Source organism: Rhea pennata, chromosome 7 (assembly GCF_028389875.1).
Source record: "Rhea pennata isolate bPtePen1 chromosome 7, bPtePen1.pri, whole genome shotgun sequence".
Taxonomy (NCBI): Eukaryota; Metazoa; Chordata; class Aves; order Rheiformes; family Rheidae; genus Rhea; species Rhea pennata.
In genome coordinates this window covers 14700369-14718573 of record NC_084669.1, presented here as the reverse complement: position 1 = coordinate 14718573, position 18205 = coordinate 14700369, and the positions used below count along the sequence as shown (strand labels likewise).

Below are 18205 nucleotides of genomic sequence, written 5' to 3'. Positions count from 1 at the left end.
CCCCCCTTTTTTTTTTGGTGTATATGTCTGTCCTGGGCATGCTGGGTATTGGCAGGAAGGCATTGTAAGATAACAGCATGCAAAAAGTTTAGCTGGTATCCTCATTTCAGAGTGGGCAGTTTAGAAGTCCAGGTGAAAGGCTCCCCTGGGACTTGGTGACTTGGCAGATGTTGTTCTGGTTTGGAAGCCACACTGAACTCTATTTATAGGTCTGTCTGCTTGTAGTGGATGGGAGTAATTTTTGGACAACACCCATGCATAAAGTCAAGTGGAGATAAGGTAATAAATCAAAAAAATCATCTTCTGATGATTCCTTACAATTTTTTCCAGACACATGTTAGAAGTGGATTCCATCTTGAGTGCAGGAAGGAGCCAGGCATGTTGCAGCCATGTTTGCAAATGGAGCCATGGCCTGACAGCCTTGTTTCATTTTTGGCTTGTCTGGCAAGATAAAACTACGTTATCATATGGCCTCTTTTTCTCAGCTTCTTCCTCCTTTCATTGTGTACCTCCTCTGGTGATTCTGTACTATAGAAACTATCTTAACAAAATCTTGTCTGTGTAAAAATCACATGGATGACTAGGTCGGGTAAATATAAACCATGTGTCAGATGCATCATATTCATGACATTTCCAAGATCATAGATTTGCTGAACAAAAGGAACTGTGTCCTTCCTTCTTTATTCTGTACCATTAAGTAAGGGGTCACGCTGCTGCTCTTTGAACACGATGTGTTTGTGATCAAATATTTTGAGATATACCTGTTTGATTATCTGGAGGATTCTGTCTGGCAAAATTCCTTATTGTGTAAAAATGTAACCTTTAATCACAACTCCACAACATGCTAGCCTTGCAAGAATGAATAAATGAATGAGACAGAAGGTCTATATTGTCTTAAAGCAGCCCCGCTTCCTCCACAAAGGGAGAGCAATCTGCAGATGTCCTGCATATCACATGTAGATTTTGTATTGTGACTGTTTCACTTGATGCTAGTGGAAGCAAAGGGTACTCAAAAGCTTAAATGATTTGGGAGGAATTGTAGGGATGCCTCATGACCTCAGAAGTATTCAAGGAAGGACAAAAAAAAAAAAAGACTGGACAATACTTCCAAGCAGACCATTGCCTAAAAAAATCTGAAGATTAAGCACAAGGATGAAGACGCATCTGCTGATTCTTCTAAGCCATTTTATAGTGCTTTAGGCTCTGAGAGAATGTAGTTTTTCTCTAGTTTTTCACAGAAATACATTTCTTTTATTCTAGGACGGCAAGCACCATGTATATTCACCAATTCAGGTTGTAGGCCATCAAATCGAAGTGAAGAACTGCACACTGGGACCTGTAGTCAGAGGGGAACTGCATCTCTGTAGGGCTTGGTGACAACTCAGCTATGCCTTGGTAGCAATTTGCTCCTGTGTCCTTCAATTTTTACGCAGCCACTCTGAATCACAGCGGAAGTAGGCATGTGTTTTTTTCACAGCGCTGGAATCCTAAATATGGACCCTCTCTCTCTTCTCTTAGAAGCCGTAAGGACAGTTTAGAAAGTGAGAGCTCAGCAGCTATCATTCCTCATGAGCTAATCCGCACGAGGCAGTTGGAGAGCGTACACCTGAAATTCAACCAGGAGTCTGGAGCACTGATTCCGCTGTGTCTAAGGTAAGTGAAGCAGTCTTTTCTCAACTCTGTGCTAAAATAGTGTTCTTGCTCTGTGGCAGCATTTCGCCATACAGACATGCATGCAAAGGATCTTTAAAGGCCAGAGCTGAGATACTTTGCCAAAATGCATTAGAAACAGATGATGCTTTGCATATGTGTTCATCATGGTAAAATTGTTTCTCATTCTTTTTATTTCCTCTAGTGTATTTTGAGTGCTGAAACAGGACAGGGTTTGTATGGGATTTTTTTATTAGTCTAATGGTGCCAACTCTGTGCTAAACAAGGGATGTGTTACCATGTTCTGTCACAGAAATCCCTTAAGTTGTTAACTCTGGCTTGTGGACTTTAATACAAGTGTTTGTACAAAGCCTATTTGCAGTCAGTTTCTGCACGGAAGTGTATTTTGTAGAAAAACTCTGTCAGTTATGTTGGAAGGAACAAAACATTGTGTGCACACTCTACATGCTGTCTTTTGAAGGTTCAGGCTGCTTGTACCACTGTAAGTGACTTGTAGGCTTCCATAATTTCAGTCAGTGCTATTTTTAAAAATACTTGTGACAAATGTTGTAGTCCTTAACACAAAGATGAACTGCTGGGCCACGACAAATGATTACAGGTGATTGAGTTACTTTGGCTTAATAAGTTACACGTCTGTGGAGCCAGACTTATCAACAGCAAGTGCACACTTGTCTGTTGAGAAATCCACAGTGATAGTTAACATGAATATATTTTATTTAGCATTATAAATGTATGAGTAGTCTGTCCTGGTCACTTAGTACAGCTCAACTGACCAGCAATAATGCATCAAGCAACTATGACTCAGTTGTTAGGCACCATATATCCTACCTGGAGTTTTTCCAGGTATGTACTGGAAGCAATGCACGTGTGTCACAGAGACACTGAGCATAAATACGAGAGTCATGATTTACCCTGTGAAAAGCACTGAATGAGTTAAAAAGTAAGGGATACTGTGGTGGTCATGCATGTATATCTTCTAGGCATTTTATTGAAATGCTTAAGTGGTTCAGATAACATTTGTCAAGTACCAGAGTGATGGACTGCCAGGTGCTGTTACTGCTTATAAGTTTGGCCCCACTGATGGACCTGCTTGGAAATATATTTTCACATTGCCACATGATGTGGAGTCTGGATTCTCTCCTACAGCCTTCATCATATTGAAAGGTTTGGCAGTCCCCTGCCCTTACACACATCAGTGCCTCATCTGGGGGAGAGGTGTGCAGTGGGATCTAGATGTATTCTAATTCTGATACTAGGCCCTACAATTAACAGGGAAAATCCCTGTCTCGAAAAGAGGCTTGTGACCTACTTTAGGGAGCAAATCATTCATATATTTCTAAAAAATTAATGGTTGCTGCTGTCAAAATAGTTTTCTGCACTGCTGGCAGAAGTTATAGTGATACATCTTCATCGTTCTGTTGAATACAGCTCACAACCTCTCAGTTCACGCACACATGTTTTATTCCACAGGGGAAGGCTGTTACATGGACGGCACTTTACATATAAAAGCATTACAGGGGATACAGCAATCACGTTTGTATCGACAGGAGTGGAAGGAGCCTTTGCTACAGAAGAGCACCCCTATGCAGCACATGGACCTTGGTTACAAGTGAGAGTGCCACCCTTTCTTTCTTTCCCTCATCCTCCTTTACAGTGTCCTGAAAATGATCCTGTTGAAGGGCTTGTGTGGCTTAAAAGTGTAACAGACCTGCATGTTCTGCTGCAGCATCTCTGAAACTTCTTGCACAGTATTTTCAGTAGTTATACGCTCAAAAAATAATGTTGAACTGTTACTATTTATACTAATGGAACTCAAAATGACAAGCAGTGGCCGGAAAGTTCTAAAATCATCTGTGAATGCAATAGTATCCATTTCCTGGATACAGAACACTTTGCAGGCTGCATTTGCTCTGATTTATTCTAGAAAGGAATTTGGGGAGGCAGAGTGGAATGACCTAAGCCAGAATGGAGCCAGGGTGGAAGAACTAGCAAGCTGATCTCAAGAGAAAGCTGTGGGACTTTGATCCTACAGAGTCAGGATCTCAGGTTTACATCATCCTTTAAAGGAGAGCAGCACACAGAGTGCCACCACCTTTGGTTCTGTCTTTCCTATTGATTCCTTGACACATGCAGTACTTTGAAGTGCCCACACAATTTCTGCACTCAGATTTTTTCTGTACAATGGATTTTCCTTGGAAACTCCCTATCTGCTTGGTGTTGAGGGTCATCTCTACTGAGCCCCAGTGATGCACTGATGGTATGATGTCTTAGTGATATTCCAACCTTTAATTTCTTCATGGTTATAAACGTATGTGGTAAAGCCCATCTCTGAGGTCTATATACCTGCAGTACATTTCTGCCTTCACTGTTACTGTAGCCTTCTTGCCTCTCCTTCTGTTTTTAAGGCAAAGGTCTGTCTCAGAGCTCTAGAATTACAGTGCTGCAGTTAACCTACCAGTGACTTGTTTTCAAGGTATTCCACTGCCTGTGTTCATAAGTTTGGAGGAGATCATACCTGGAAATCTGTATGACTTGTAAAGTTGCTGATCTTGGCTAGAATCATCTCGTGTAGGGATTTTCAAAGAACTTGCATGCTTTGATTGTACAGGCTGGGAAGTGCAACACTCCTGTAATGATTAACAGCAAACGGTCAGGTTTAAGGGTGGGTCATCTGTGTTGGCTTCTGTGCTTGCCAACACATGATACACAGGATCTTGTGACTGTGTTAACTCCAAACATAAGAGTGTTTGTTTGCATTTGCATCACATCTTGAAAGGTATTGATAGATGTAAAGTAGTCAGGTAACCTCTAAACAGTGAAGAATGGCAATAATTAGGTCACCATTCAGACATGTAACTAGTATTAACCCTTTTGATCCTGGTTGTTTCTGTGCCTGTTACTCAAGCACTGAGAATTAGTTAAGTTTTTCTAGTAAGTAGGAGGGAAAGGTGGGGAATTTCTGGCTTCTGAAAGGTAGGAAGAACCAAGTTCCCTGTCCTGTATCCTACACAAGGTTAATGTATTGGATCTTTTCCTATGTGACCAGCTCTGCTGCTGGCTCCTGCCTTGTCCCTGTGATGAGAGTGAAGGAGGACAGCCTGGGGGGGGAGGGAGGCTAAAAGCAGCCTGGAACAAGAGGAGGAGCACCCGGTTGTGCGAGATACACGTGGGAGTGTCTGAGGCTCTTGGCTTAATATGCAATAGGAGGCTTCATCTGTGTTCAGCAGTCCCTTGTGGTATTGGGAGTGGAGGAGGGAGGGGAGGTTCGTGTGGCTTTACTTCAGAAGTAAAAGAAATTGTGGTGCACAAAATTTCCAGGGAGGCAAATTCTGTTTGGTTTAGTCCCTTAACAGTCTGAGCTGGCCAAGTTGGCAAGCCCTGCAAAGCTTTCAGAGCGGGGCCCGGAGAGGATTCGTCTCCTCCCTCACTTGGGACCCCAGGCACAGTGATGAGCTCCAAGGAGAGTTGGCAGCTGAAAGCAGATCACTGCAATGCAGGGGCTTGTTGCAAAGGCATGTAAATGGAGGGGCTGTTCAGAGACAAGAAAACAGGAGGCTTCTCCTCCTGTGGACTTTTTTCCTATCTTGGGGGAGGAACAATAAGCCTGAAAAATCCTGGCCACGTCTGTGTGACAACCAGAGACTGACTCCTCTTGGGCCTGAGCTGTGGTGCAGTGAAAGTCCAAACCTGCAGACTAAACACAGTACCTCCTGTTTACATCTCGTGGGCTGGAGTGGAGCGTGTCCAAGGTGGGGACAGGCCAGAGAGGTGCTGTACCGTTGCTCAGCTCCAGCCACCCTGGCTGAGCAGTAAACTGAGAGTCACTAGGCTCCAAGGGACGGTTAGCAGATGACAGGAGTTTGGCAGATCCCAGTGCCATTCCTCCCAGACAGGTGTCCGTATCACCGCCGCAGCTGGTACTCGGCAGGAGCCATTTTAGCAGTCTCAGCAGAAAAGGCAAGGAGTCATTAGACCACAGAGATTATACGCCCCATTTCTATCAACAGCCTTTCCAGGTCACGTTTGAGGCATGTTAGTAGGGGAAGCCTGTCCTGCTGCTGCCCATGCTCTGGGGATGATTAGGTTATTTCATTTTCCAGAGCTGTCAAATTGGCACCTTTCCCAAGTACTTGGATTTTTTTTTCATTTAAGTAATATTTAATTAGTTCTAAGAAGCTAAATTCTATTAAAGGTCTAAGCATGTCAGGCTGGTTTATTTCTGAACTTCTTCCACTGTGTCATGTACTGTTGAATAGGGAAATTGCTTTGACTCAGAAAAGTACAAACATATTCGAGAAGTCCTCCTTGTTAACACTAGACTCCTGTTTATATGCTAGTTACCGTGGCAAAGTCTCTGATGTGTAACACTTGCATTAACATTACACATGATCAAAGGCTTCTGCAGTTCTTTCTTCCATTCCTCCTTCCCCCAACGCAGTGACATCAGTGCCCTGACACTGCCTCCTAAACTCCTCTCCTCTCCTCACGTGTTCCAGGTGCAGAGTGAAAAGCTGTGCAAGAAATGTCTGGCCCTACGTTGGAGGGTTAGGGATGCTGGTCATGCAGACAGGCTCTGACATTAACTGCCCCACAGTGGCATTCGTATTCGTGGTGAAACGTCCAAGGTTCTCGGCCCAACAGCTCAGCTGTGCCAAAACAGCACATCTGTGCCATCACAGATCAACCTTGTTTGTCCCTAAGCCTACCCAAAGCAAGGTGAGAGTGTGCGTGTGTTCTCCCTCCCTGTCTTTCTTGTGCTCAGGCAGGTGATAAAAACTCTGTTGAAATGTGTTACTGATCAAGCCCTTCCCAATAAAGTTGCCTGAGCCTTTAATACATATTAATATTATCCTGGGGTAGTTTGTGTCAAAGCCTGTCAGCGTGCATCATCCTTTGGGAATTACCATCATTAAGTCTCCAGTGATGGGAGTCAGGACATGCTTCTGCAAAGCTCTTCTGCTTTTATGTGGAGCTCTCTACTCGTCTAGCACAAAGCAGACTGTTCTCCCCTCCTACCTTGCTCACCTGGACTGCTTACTCTCCCCAGAGGGGAGAAGGAGGTTTGTTTAACGCTACCTTCAGATAATTTCTGCTCCTGCTGCTTTAGGCAGTCATTGTTCTAGGGAAGATGACATCCAAGTCTTTGATCATGTGCAACATTCGTGTTGCACTTCAGATATTGCTGCAAACTCTGACATACAAGCCAATATGCTGCACTAAAAACAAACCTAGAGTTAAAGAGTTCTCATTAACTGCAAAATCAAGCAGCCAGAATTTAAGAAACAGCTGAACAACAACAGTCTCTGCAGTTTAGACTTGACCCTGTTACACATGTGTATTTCAATAGATTATATAACTGAATGATGATATGTTTTTTTTGCAAGGACACTGCCTCATTCAATGCACAGAGATGGAATGTGGTTTGGGGGTGAATCAGGACTATGGAGTAGACTCTTGCCTATAGGACTTCCACTTCATTTGTTTGTTGAAATTAGAAGGTGTGTAGTGAATGAAGCAGGTAATTGCAGAAAAATCACAATAGTCTCATGGTGAAGCCTGTTAAATGTTGCCCTGGAGAATTGGATCCTGTCCCTGCCTCTACTACAGTGTTCTTTCTCGATGCTATTGCACAGTCTCAAGCCAAAACGTTCACAGGCAGCCACTGAATTTGTGTCCCTCATCTTCTGGATGGCTGACTTGAGACCTGAGATCTGATCCCTGTTCCCAGCAGCACCTGGGGCCACAAGGGATTTTGCTGCAGAAAATCCTCTGCCCACCAGTGCCGAGTACGCTGGAAAACAGGGCCCTGCAAGTCTTGAGCTGGGTACTGAAAAGAGGTGGACAATTGAACTCTATTTCCTCTTCTCTTGTTTTTCCCTGTTTATTAAGGAAACCTTCTGCCAGTCATCCCATGAAGGTTAATTCAGTGTTTGACAAGCATTCTAGCACCACAGCTGAACTCCAGAGGCACGTCCATTCTTAGGGAGAGAGAAAGGATCGCTCTGTGGTAGGCGGTCAGCCTGGGGGTTGAAGACCAGTGTCAGCTCCATGCTCTCTTGCATTTCTCCTCTGTGACCATGTCAAGTCTCTTAGCTTCTTGTAGCCTTCCTCCCGCATCCGTGCCAGGGAGAGGAATCATCCCTGCCTTGCAGAGATGTGAGGCTCAGCGTGCCAGAGACTGTGAGAGTGCTCAGGACAGTAAGATTAGGTACTTCCAATGTAATCCGTGCTGGCAGTAGTCGGTTGGAGCATACTAAATAAAGAGAGTAGGAGGGAACGAGGAAACAACTTGAATGATAATGAAAAGAAATGATGACTAATGCTGCATTCAGTAAGCAGAACCATCCTGAGGACTGAGCAGGGCAGAGGTCTTGTGGGAGAGGAACTGCAGGCGATCTTGTGATTACAGATTTGTCCGTGATGCAGACCTACGCTGGGGCCAAATTAGCATTGCGCAGGCAATCTCAGTTTGGGCATTTCCCAAGTTTGGTATGCCTGATATTGCTGGTCTCTGAATGTAGAGGGGTTTTTTTTCAGGTAATTTGCTCAGTTTCAAAACAAATCCTGTTAGGCAGATGGAGGCTATGGTTCATTTGCAGTTGGCGCCCTCTGATTTTCAGCACAAGGTCTGTGTCTCCACATGAGCTGTGAAGCTCACGATGGAAGCAGGACTTTATCTTCTGGCACCCGCCGCTGGTGGGGGGCACTCTGCTCAGCTCCCATGCCTGTGGGGTGCAACGTCCAGCAGACATTGTGTGGACACTGAGGCTGTGGAAATGCAGTTTTAATCCTGTCTCCCTACCCTTTCTGTCGCCCCCCGCTTTGGCTTCTGATCTGCTCTCCATCCTGTTTTTCTGTGCCTTTGTCTTCTCCTCATCCTGGCCTGTCTCTGCTTTTCTCTCCTCCCCTTCATTCAACTTGGCAAATTCCTTCTCCTCCTCCACATTGCCTGACTTCCAGCAGAAACACTGAGAGTGCTGGAGAGGTTCCCTGCTTTTAGTCCTGATGTGCCTGGTGCCATAGCAATGCTTCGTCGCTCAGAGGAATGATTGGAGGGCAAAGTACTACTTAGCTACCTCCACCCTGTGCTGGGGGGAACTGTGTTGGGCTGGGACATACTCAATGAAAAAAAAGTCTTCAGTACATTTTTCTGCCTTTCCCTGAAAGACTATGGACAAACAGTGACTTTCAGAGGCTTCTGACTTGGCAAAGCATTCTCATGATTGGGAGAAAGATTTTCCCTTGACCTCCAGAGCATTTTTTTGCTAATCTTCATAGCTCTCCTCCTAAAGGGTAGTTTCCATGCTTTGCAACAAAACAATCGTACACTTTTGTTAGCACTGTTGAAAAGTGCTTTTTTCCAAAATACATCTCTGTGATAACTTGATTTCTTTTCCCCTACGACTTTCGAAAAAATGAAAACCAAGATATCCTGCATGGAAAAATAAGTTGAGGCTTAGGACAGCAGGGTCAAGCTTTTCATAGAAAATGTTAAACAAACCTGCCTGTAGACAAGGTAGATAGGTGGAGCTTGTGTGAAGCATCCAGTGTTCAGGAGCTATCAACACACCCTATCTGTGCTGGCAGTCTGGGGGAGATTACAGTGAGCAGGGCCATGGGGGATGATCCATTCTTTTGGTTTGGCAATCTAAGTGAAAAATCTGGGGAAGAAACTCAGACTGAGCCTGATCTTTAAATATATTCAGTTTTCTTGCTGAAACAAAAGCCTTAAATCAAAAGCTGAAAAAAATCCTTTTGTGTTGAATGAAACCAGAAATAGAAAGTTTTCTTTAATAAAAACAGTGAAGAAAAAAAAACTAGTTTTGCAGAATGGAGCTGGAGCTGTTAGAAGTTTTGCCTTCTCTAATCCATGTTTGAGGGATATAATACTCAGCCAGGATATGGGAAACTCATGTTTTATTCCCTCCCTTTTATTTGAACCCCTATTTCTGCTTCTTGGCTTTATGGACAACATAGTTATAGGGTATTTTGGTTTTTCCTCAGCTCATCCAATTGGAGTTATTCCACATCATATAAAACACTGAATTAGTTACAGAGAGCACAAGAGAATGACTTTATTCCGGTAGAGCTGGGACATTCCCCTGGAAATGAGCACATCTGGTTCTTCTCTCAGCTATAGCACGTTAAATCATTTATGCACATTGGCATAATGGCAGCAGCGGAAGTTCAAAGCAAAGCCTCATAAGAGCTACTCTGATGCTCAAGATGCTCTTCTGTAAGTGGCATGTGTGGGTCGAGCCTTTCAAAGATAGGGGACTGAATTTTGGTCTCCCTAACCTTGAGTAGATGTACTATACCTAGTCCGGTGGGTTTAAGGAGACCGCCCACAAACTGCTTGGTTTAAGTCATGTACAACTGCAACCTGCTCTTCCCCAAAGCAGTTTTAGGAATCCAAGAGAAACTTTTTCAGAACCTTTTTGGTGGCTTCCTCCAAATTCTTCTATAGGTCTAGGGCTATCTATACTCACACTTTCTGGTAAGCTTATCGCCTTCCCTCAGCATTCTCCAAACCTTGCTGCATTGTCCCTGTGTGTTCTTCTTTCTCATTGTTGAATGAGACAGTGGGAAAAATTTATACTAAAGGTAAAAAAAGAAAAGAGACCTGTTAGGTCATCTTGATGGTCCCCAGGGAATGATGCATCAACTCATCTGAAGTGTGTGCTGCAGTACTTTGTTCAGGCTAGTTTTGGATGATTCAAGTTCTTCCATCTTGCTTAAGCAGACTGATTATCCCACAGCCTAATTCACCTCCCTTGCTACTCAGGCTACATTTCGGGTACTTTCTGTAGCTTTTCTTCCTCCCACTTGGAGCATTCCCCGAAATGCCTGTTCTTCCTTCATATTTTCACTCTGAAAAAACTAGTATTGCCCGATATCTTGGCTCAGCCCTCCCCAACTGAGCCAAACTCTGTATTCACTGGAAGTAATCCTGTCTGCAAGGCGGATCTCATCAGGCTGGGCTCTGAGGTGTTCAGGGTCTTGTAACTAGCCTTGTAGCTGGGAATGTCAGAGAGAGAGATCTGGTGTGGCCAAAGATCATTCAGCATCATAACATGCTTCCTCTGCTAGGATTGTAACATCGCTGTATGAAGCAATAGGGTCCCTGAGGCATCTGTGAGTGCATGTTTTCCCTTTACAGAGGGATTATAAGTATCCTGGAAGAGTAATGCTGGAATTTCCCATTAAAGGTGTTCGTACTGGTACCTTTTAGGCTGTAATGAGAGGTGTGATGAGTTCATACAGCAAGGTGGCCTCTTCAAATAGTGTCCAGGCTGAACATAACATAAATGCTGTGAAAAAGCCTCTGCCCCAAGCCACTTGCAATCACGGCAAGGCTGTCCATAGAAGGCCAAGGCAAGGGGAGAGCAGAGAGATGGCCTTGAGGGTGTTCATGGCCCAGAGCGTGATTTATGAGGGGTTTTATCAGTTATGTTTAATTTCAATGGGGAACACAGGCACAACTTAACTTCACTTTTGTAGGAATTAACCTGGAACATTTTCAGTGCGAAGGGCTCCTAGAAGTTACTGGGCATTTGCAGATGTAACAGATGACATGCAGCCTAGGGTACAACTGCTCCACCTAATCTAGGCATAGCACCTTTATGGATGAACATTTTCTTAGGTAGGGTGGTATAATTTACCTAGGGGTTTATTGCAACGTGTCCCCACCTACTCTGAGCTGTAAGGCCATCTCTGTACTAAGTTCAGAACTAATAAAACATAGTTTCTTTTCTGTGACAAACCTGTTAGAAGAGCAAGTGCAGTGTTTAATGCAAACAAAGCACTGGGGCAAAGTGTAGGATTGTCTGTTTTGTTCCTAGGTAGGCAGGAAAAACGGGTATTATTAGCAAAAGCAGCCATGCTTAATCATCCCTGGGCTAATCTCGTGTGTCTTGCCATGGACAAAATGTTTTCTGATGGTGGGCAGAGCTGCACCTAACTTCTTAGCTCAACTTCTGATGGTCTTCCTTGATCAAAGACTTGCCAGCTGTGCCAGGCTATCAACATCTGGGTGACCTGCGGCCCCAGCCAGTCTATTCCGAGCTGGGAACTTCAAGCCTTGGTGGTAGGATTGAACACCAAAGTGAGACATGTGCTAGGTGTGGAATGAAGCTGATTATAAAGTTTTTAATATTTCACTAAGCATCAGTTGCTTTCAGAGCCAGGTGAAGTAGAGCCCCATGACCCTGTGGGCATTTTTAGATCTTGTCTGTTTTCATGCACTCACAGCTGTGTACCTGCAACAAGTCACAGTACAGGTTTCTCAACTATCTGCAGGCACAAAGCTTCAACACAAGCTCCTTCGCTTGACCTTTAGGCAAGTCCTGTAGGTAGAGAGTAGGTTTCAGCAAGCCCAGGTGGGACTTACCACGAGAGGGAGACATCATGCGTGCAGCCAGTGTGTGCCCCGAACACATCTACCTGAGTAAGACTGCATTGCATGGTATTTTGTGACGTGCCTGGACACATACAGCTATTAGTGAGGCAGTGAGAGCCCAAACTTTGGACCCAAGGTTGTGCAGTAGGTACTTGTGATGGAGAGAAAACAGGGACTTACGTTTGAAATACATTGACTAGCCAAGATATGAGCAGAGCTGCAAAGCACATATAAAACAGAGTCTAAATCTGCTAGCAATGGGATTGCATGTGTCTGGGCCTCTCTGGGTCAGGTCACAGAGATCCTGGTGTGAGCAGTACTGCACAGCCCTGAAGGAAATGGTTCAAATATCCCCAGCTGGTCGGCGAGGCTGTTGCCTGTGCGTACTGCAAACAGGCATCACACAAAGGCTGAGCTGCACCCTGTAACCGGCTTCGGCAGGCAGGAATGTTTGCACAGAACTGTGAAAACACAGCGCTGTGAGCGCCCGGCCGCTCCGGCGCTGGCGACAAGGCCGGCAGCGACTTGGGAGAGCTCCTCTGCTTCCTCAGCACCGGCGAAGAGGTTTCACGGAGGGAAAGGCCTGCTCAGAGCAGAGGCCCGGCTGGCTCTGCCTGTGCGTAGAACAGCTTCCTTTGCCCTCCGGATCGCTAAGACTCTTCCCATAGCTGTAGCACAACAGGCCTCTGTTATTCTTTGGGGAGTGGAAAAGCGACTTCATCGTTATGATCTCTGTGCAGTGTCCTGTTGATAAGATCAGTTAACAGCATCGGAGGAAAACTCTAGGTTCAGGTCTGAAATATAAAGTGAACAGGGCCTATTTGTTTAATTTGGGCTTCTAAGGTTTAAATCCCGAAGGAAATTAAATTAGGTGCCTAGAGCAATGGCAGTCTGTCATGTTTATTTGCTGGGAATGTCACCTTTAATATCATGCATATATAACGCGTGTGTGTGTGTGTTAATGTAATGGGGTATCATACTGTGCCGGAGCAGGCGTGCTACAAGAGCTGGAAACCAGAAATACTGTGAGTGAGGGAAGCTGAGATTGGCCTGCATTTATTCTCATCCTCCTCTGTGGGAGCAAAGACTCGCTCACCAGCATGAAGCTGGTGCTGCTGCTTGCAGGTGTGGATGCAAGCCTGATCTATGAGCACAGGTCTTAGAACCAGCCCAATCAAAGCGGCCCAGGAGTCCTAAGTGGAGACATCTCGTCTGGCTGCAAAGCCAGGATCACAGTACTTCAAAGCCCTCTTCAGCATCATGCGCTGGGAACACGTTCCTTGCCCCTGCATCCTCAAGAGAGTTGGAGAGTGCCGATTTCCTGTGCTGAGAGACCAGGTCGCTCGTACGTTTGGTTACACCTGCCCTTGGGAGACTCCCTTCTCCTCCAAGGAGGAGGGCAGGTTCCCCTGCAGTGAGGCTGTGTGGAGCAGTGGGGTTTGGGGTGTTTTTTTTTTTTTCTGAGGAAGGTTGTTGAGGACGGAGGCTGGTTTAGGAGAGGGTCTGAGTGACACACTGTGTGAATGTCACTGCAGCGGTTTGTTGCTGCAGCCCGAGATGCCTGCCCTCCACCAAAGTTAACTGTCTGTGCAGGGCTTGCAGAACAGCGCCACGATCTTTCCGCAGCTCGCTCCGTAGCCCGCTGCGCTAGCGCAGACTGCCATCGGTTAGATCTCAGGAGCATAGTTCACGAGACAGCTGAGCTGTGGACTCTTGTTCGCTCTCCACTTGTCACACTCTTCAGGGAGCCAGTTCATTTCACCAAATCAGCAGAATTTGAGCTTTTTTTAGCTGGACTAACAAAATCCACTGACAGAGTAGCAGCAAGCTGCCCATGGGCTCAGCCACCTTGTGGGATTGCACCCCAGGTCAGTGCTAGCTGCAGTGCTTCACACTTCTCCCTAGTCTGGGAGTCTGTGCTTTAGCTGAGACCTGACCTGCCCCCACTTCACTCTTTCCAGTCTGTGCTATTTACCCATGCACACCTTGTCTCATTTTCCACCAGCCTAAGGGCAGCTGGCTGCCTCACACACGTGGTTCCTATTTCTCCCCTGCCTCTGGCACCTTGGGAGCACCCAGGGGTCTTCCTGCTCAGCTCATCTTTTAGTCCCCCTGCCAAAACTGTGGCTCCTCATTCCTGTTCTCTCACCCATTCCAACCTCTGGCATTTTTGCTCATCCATGGATGGCTGAATATTCATTTCTTCTTTGCCTGATTGCTGTGAATACCAATTCCTCCTCCTTTTTCCGGCTGCTCTGTAGATTTTGATGTCTGCCAAATTGTTTTCATTCCCTCACCCCATGGCAGGCTGCACCTCCGCAGAATCTGATCTGCTCCATGCAGAGCCCCAGCTCCCCACCCAGCTCTTTCTTCTGAGCTAAGTGATCAGGTTGCCCTTCTGCCTCCAACTACGGACAGCCTGCTACCTCGCTTCTGCAAACAGTCAACAAACGGATGTCTCCAGTCCAACGAGCAGACTAGTTACAGTCTCCTGCAAGGAGACTGCAGTAGTTTGCGGTGATACTACGTGTTTCAGTGCAATGTTTCTCAGCTTGCCAGTCTGCAGATCAGTGCCAGGTTGCAGAGTCCTGTCCAAAGCAGCAAGATCCTGGCTCACAGCTAAAGCAAGTTTTTTTCAGGTTCGAGGTATCATCAGAGAGACCTGGTGGAGCTGCCTGCTTCTGTGCTGAGCAGCTCGGTCATAAACCTTGGGCTGGAGCCTGCTGCAGGTTTTGCTAAGCTGAGAGGGAAATGTGGTGGAGAGGGGAGGTTGTAATTCGCTCAGCCCCCAAGGAAATCAGTGTGTAATGGCAGCAGGGTAGCAAGATTGAAGGGAAGAGAACTTGGGACATGTCAGAGCTCTCAGGTCTGGATTTGTTATTTCTAGGTCACTTCTCTTGCCAGTCAGAAGAAGAAAGGGAGATCAGTCTTCCCTTTCTTCATCTGTCCATTTGCCTAGTTCATGTGTTCCCAGAACAGCCTGTGGCATCCCAGCAGTCACGCACTCCCCTTCTGATGTTACTGGCATTCGTGGGCATGGGACGTGGCTTCCTGCACTGAGATGGGACAGCCTGGCTGCTCCTCTTCCAGTTTGGAGCTAGAGGAGATTGCAGAAGGAAAAAGGTGTGGGGGCAATGGGCTCCCTCAGTGTTTGATGTCGGAGCGGTCTCCAACAGGGGAAGGGAGAGGTGAGAAAAGAGAACAGGGGTTGATGGTTGCTTTGGGATGGAAAGTAGTGCTAGAGATAGAGGAAAGGGTGGAGCGAAGGAAGGAAAGGAGGAGCAGTGCGAAAGAAACAAATTTGGAGGTTGAAATGGGAATAATCTGCTGGATGCTGCTGCAATCTAACTCCCAGGAATGTAGCTCCAAATGCCCCCTCACTGCGTGGGGATGTTTGCCTCATCCTGCACTGCCTTCTCGACTCCTGTGCCAAACCAGCTGCCCTGCACGTAGCTCTGGCCTTCGTGGCTGTTGTGAAGAGAGGCAGAACATGCTTGTTTTTGGCTAGCACACATTTATTTAAAGAGGGTGGGAGTTTTTCCCCTTGAATTCCTGGGGCTGGTTTCCTCTCTGGCATTTCTGGGTTTGCTTGGCTCAGGGTCCTTGGAGGCCAGGGCCAGCCTGGTCTTGAGATGAGCCAAAAGCTTTCCCAGCACAGGCATTGCGGGATCAGCAAGCGAGAGACAACTTGAGTGGGTTGAGCGGGGAAAATCTGCAAATTTGGGAGGAGCAGAACAGGTGTTCTGAGAGCCTAGGCCAGGGTGCCCAAGGCCTCCAGCTCCTAGCGTGGGCACCACTGGTAGCACCTCCCTCACTGAACCTTTCATTTCTCTAAATAACTTGCTGCACTCCAGGTGAGAGCCCTCCATGTGCCCAGAGTACCAGCTCTGTATGAGTTTCAGGCTGTCCTTCGCTGCTCTTTTCTGATTAAACTGTAAGCTTAACTTCCATGAATCAGATGAAAGTGGCTCTGTCTCCCACTGCCTTTCTGGCCGTTGTCATCTTGACCCCTTTTCCTCCTTTACTGCTCTCTCTGTCTGAAGCCAAGCCTCTAATTTTAGATTGAGAAAGATAATTGAGGGTCAAAAAAGATTGCCATATAATTTTAACATTTTTTTGCAGTGGTTGGGGCAGGAGGCAAATTTATGAGCTGCTTGCCCTCAAAACTTTTGTGTTGCGGGAAGAAAGGACACGGGGGAAGGAAGAGTGAGCTGATAGAGTCTGCTCTGTACAGAAGCAGTTCTGTTACTTGGCAATTTGCTAAAACTGGGAGTGTAAAAGTATAAACAACTGTATTTCCTTTGCAGATCCTATTGACCGAAGAGTTTGTAGAGAGAATGCTGGAAGATTTAGAAGATCTGAATTCTCCAGAGGAAGTAAGGCCGCGTGGTTCCCACGTCTCCCGCGTACCACCCCCACAAGCGGTGGCACAGCTCGCCCCGCTCTGCAGCTTTGCTTTGTTCCCGTCCTCCGCGGGCAGGCTGCAGCCCTGCCGCGTAAACTCGAGGCCTCATTAGGCCTCCGCATCTGCTGATGTGAACCAAGGCCCTGAGAGGAGAATTGATAGCAGGAAATACAGGGCAGCAACGGGTGTTGAGGGGGACGCTGCGTAACCTCCCTGGGAGGGGAGAGGGGTGCACGCAGCGAGACAGGTACGCTATGCCCCAGGGATCCTTTCCACCAGCAGTGTTCCCTGCTGAGCATCCAAATGCCCGGACGCGAGGCGGTGCAGCCCTTGGCCTCTGTGAGGTGCAAAGCGTCCTCCGCAGCAGCGCGAGGCGCGCCAGCTTCCCCGCTTTCAGAAGGGCACTCGGGTGGCAGCACATTTGCGACCGAGCAATCTGCTGTAGGCGCCTCTGCTTGGCTTCGGGGAGCAGATGGGGCTTTTTCGCGTCTGCTGCTGGGCCTTCACCTACTGCCCCTGCAAGGTAGCGCGCCGTGCGCCGAGGACTGTCGGCAGCCTGGAAGCCTTGAGCTGCAGCGGCAGAGGGAGCTTTATAGAGCTTTGCTGTGTGGTGCTAAACTTCCCCCTGCCATGTGATCTCTTCCTGGGGAACATTTAACACCCTGTCTCCCATGCATGCCATATAAATATTCTGCCTGACTTCAAAGAGCAGAGGCAGAAATGACATGTAATATTTTTAATCCCATTTTTTACAGCTCCCTGCAGACTCTAAAGAAACTTTCCTTGGCTTGTCGAGCAGCCCTGCCATCCCTCCCCCCCCCCCCAGGAAAATCTCAGGGCTCTAATTGTTTAATTCTGGGTTGATTTAATGCCAGGGTGTTCTTCGCTGTGTGAGTGAGGGAGCACGCTGCTGGCTGTGCAGTGACTTTCAGGCCAGCTTTTATCCAGTTAAACCTAATCCAAAGCTCATTTTTGCCAGTGACATGGACGCCCAGGAATACTCGATTTGAAGGCCCTGTAGTTAAGGCTTTGGGCGGCTCGTGTGCTGTTGCTCTCTGCTGAGGCAGAAAGGTAGCGGGTACGGCTGCTCCTGGCAAAGCGAACAGGCACTTGGTTCTGAATTACTGTGACTTTGCTAAATTAAAAAGTAAAAAATAAGCAAATGCAAAGGATGACTTCTCCAAGAGGACTGCTTTGGAAGCTCTCTTGTTTATGAGAGGGAAATGCTTTAGATGAAATGTGATCTCTGAGTGTCCAGATTCCTCCAAGGATTTGTAAATTACAGGATCCCAGTTTGGGCCAACTTAATGTGTTCCTCAGCAGCCCTGGCTGGTTGCTGATGATGTTCATGTGATAGAAGGAAGCCCAGTCAGCGCTGCAGAGAGTCTTTCCTTGGCTGTGTAGTGAGCCACCAGTGGAAACTGAAATTAACACCAAATTATCTGTCTGAGTAGCTTTAGCATTTTTTTTTTTTTTGCATACCCTAGACACTAAACTCAGAAGGATCCCCTGGGCCTGTAGGACCGCTAGATTATATGGTTCAGACTATATGCAGGACCAGAGTTTAAAAAAACAGCCCTGAGTAGGGCTTGGACTGTTTGTGTTTCCTAGAGGCTAAGGAGCGGGAGTTTATGGTAGCCATTGCTCTGAATGATCCTCCTGCCTTGCTACCAGAGCAGGGCTCAGACCCTGAACCACCAGCTCAGCATACTAAGGTCAACGGGTACCAG

At 46.7% G+C, this 18205-nt stretch overlaps 1 protein-coding gene across 2 annotated transcripts in view; it reads left to right on the top strand.

Moving 5' to 3' along the window:
* The window catches only part of SUFU (SUFU negative regulator of hedgehog signaling), a 95422-nt gene that overhangs the window by 74797 nt on the left and 2420 nt on the right, over positions 1 to 18205 (top strand). For both annotated transcript variants that reach the window (XM_062579941.1, XM_062579942.1), the window contains exons 9-11: positions 1519 to 1653; positions 3142 to 3280; positions 16378 to 16446. In XM_062579941.1, the coding sequence (XP_062435925.1) occupies positions 1519 to 1653; positions 3142 to 3280; positions 16378 to 16446 (343 nt within the window). The remainder of the gene's footprint in view (positions 1 to 1518; positions 1654 to 3141; positions 3281 to 16377; positions 16447 to 18205) is intronic.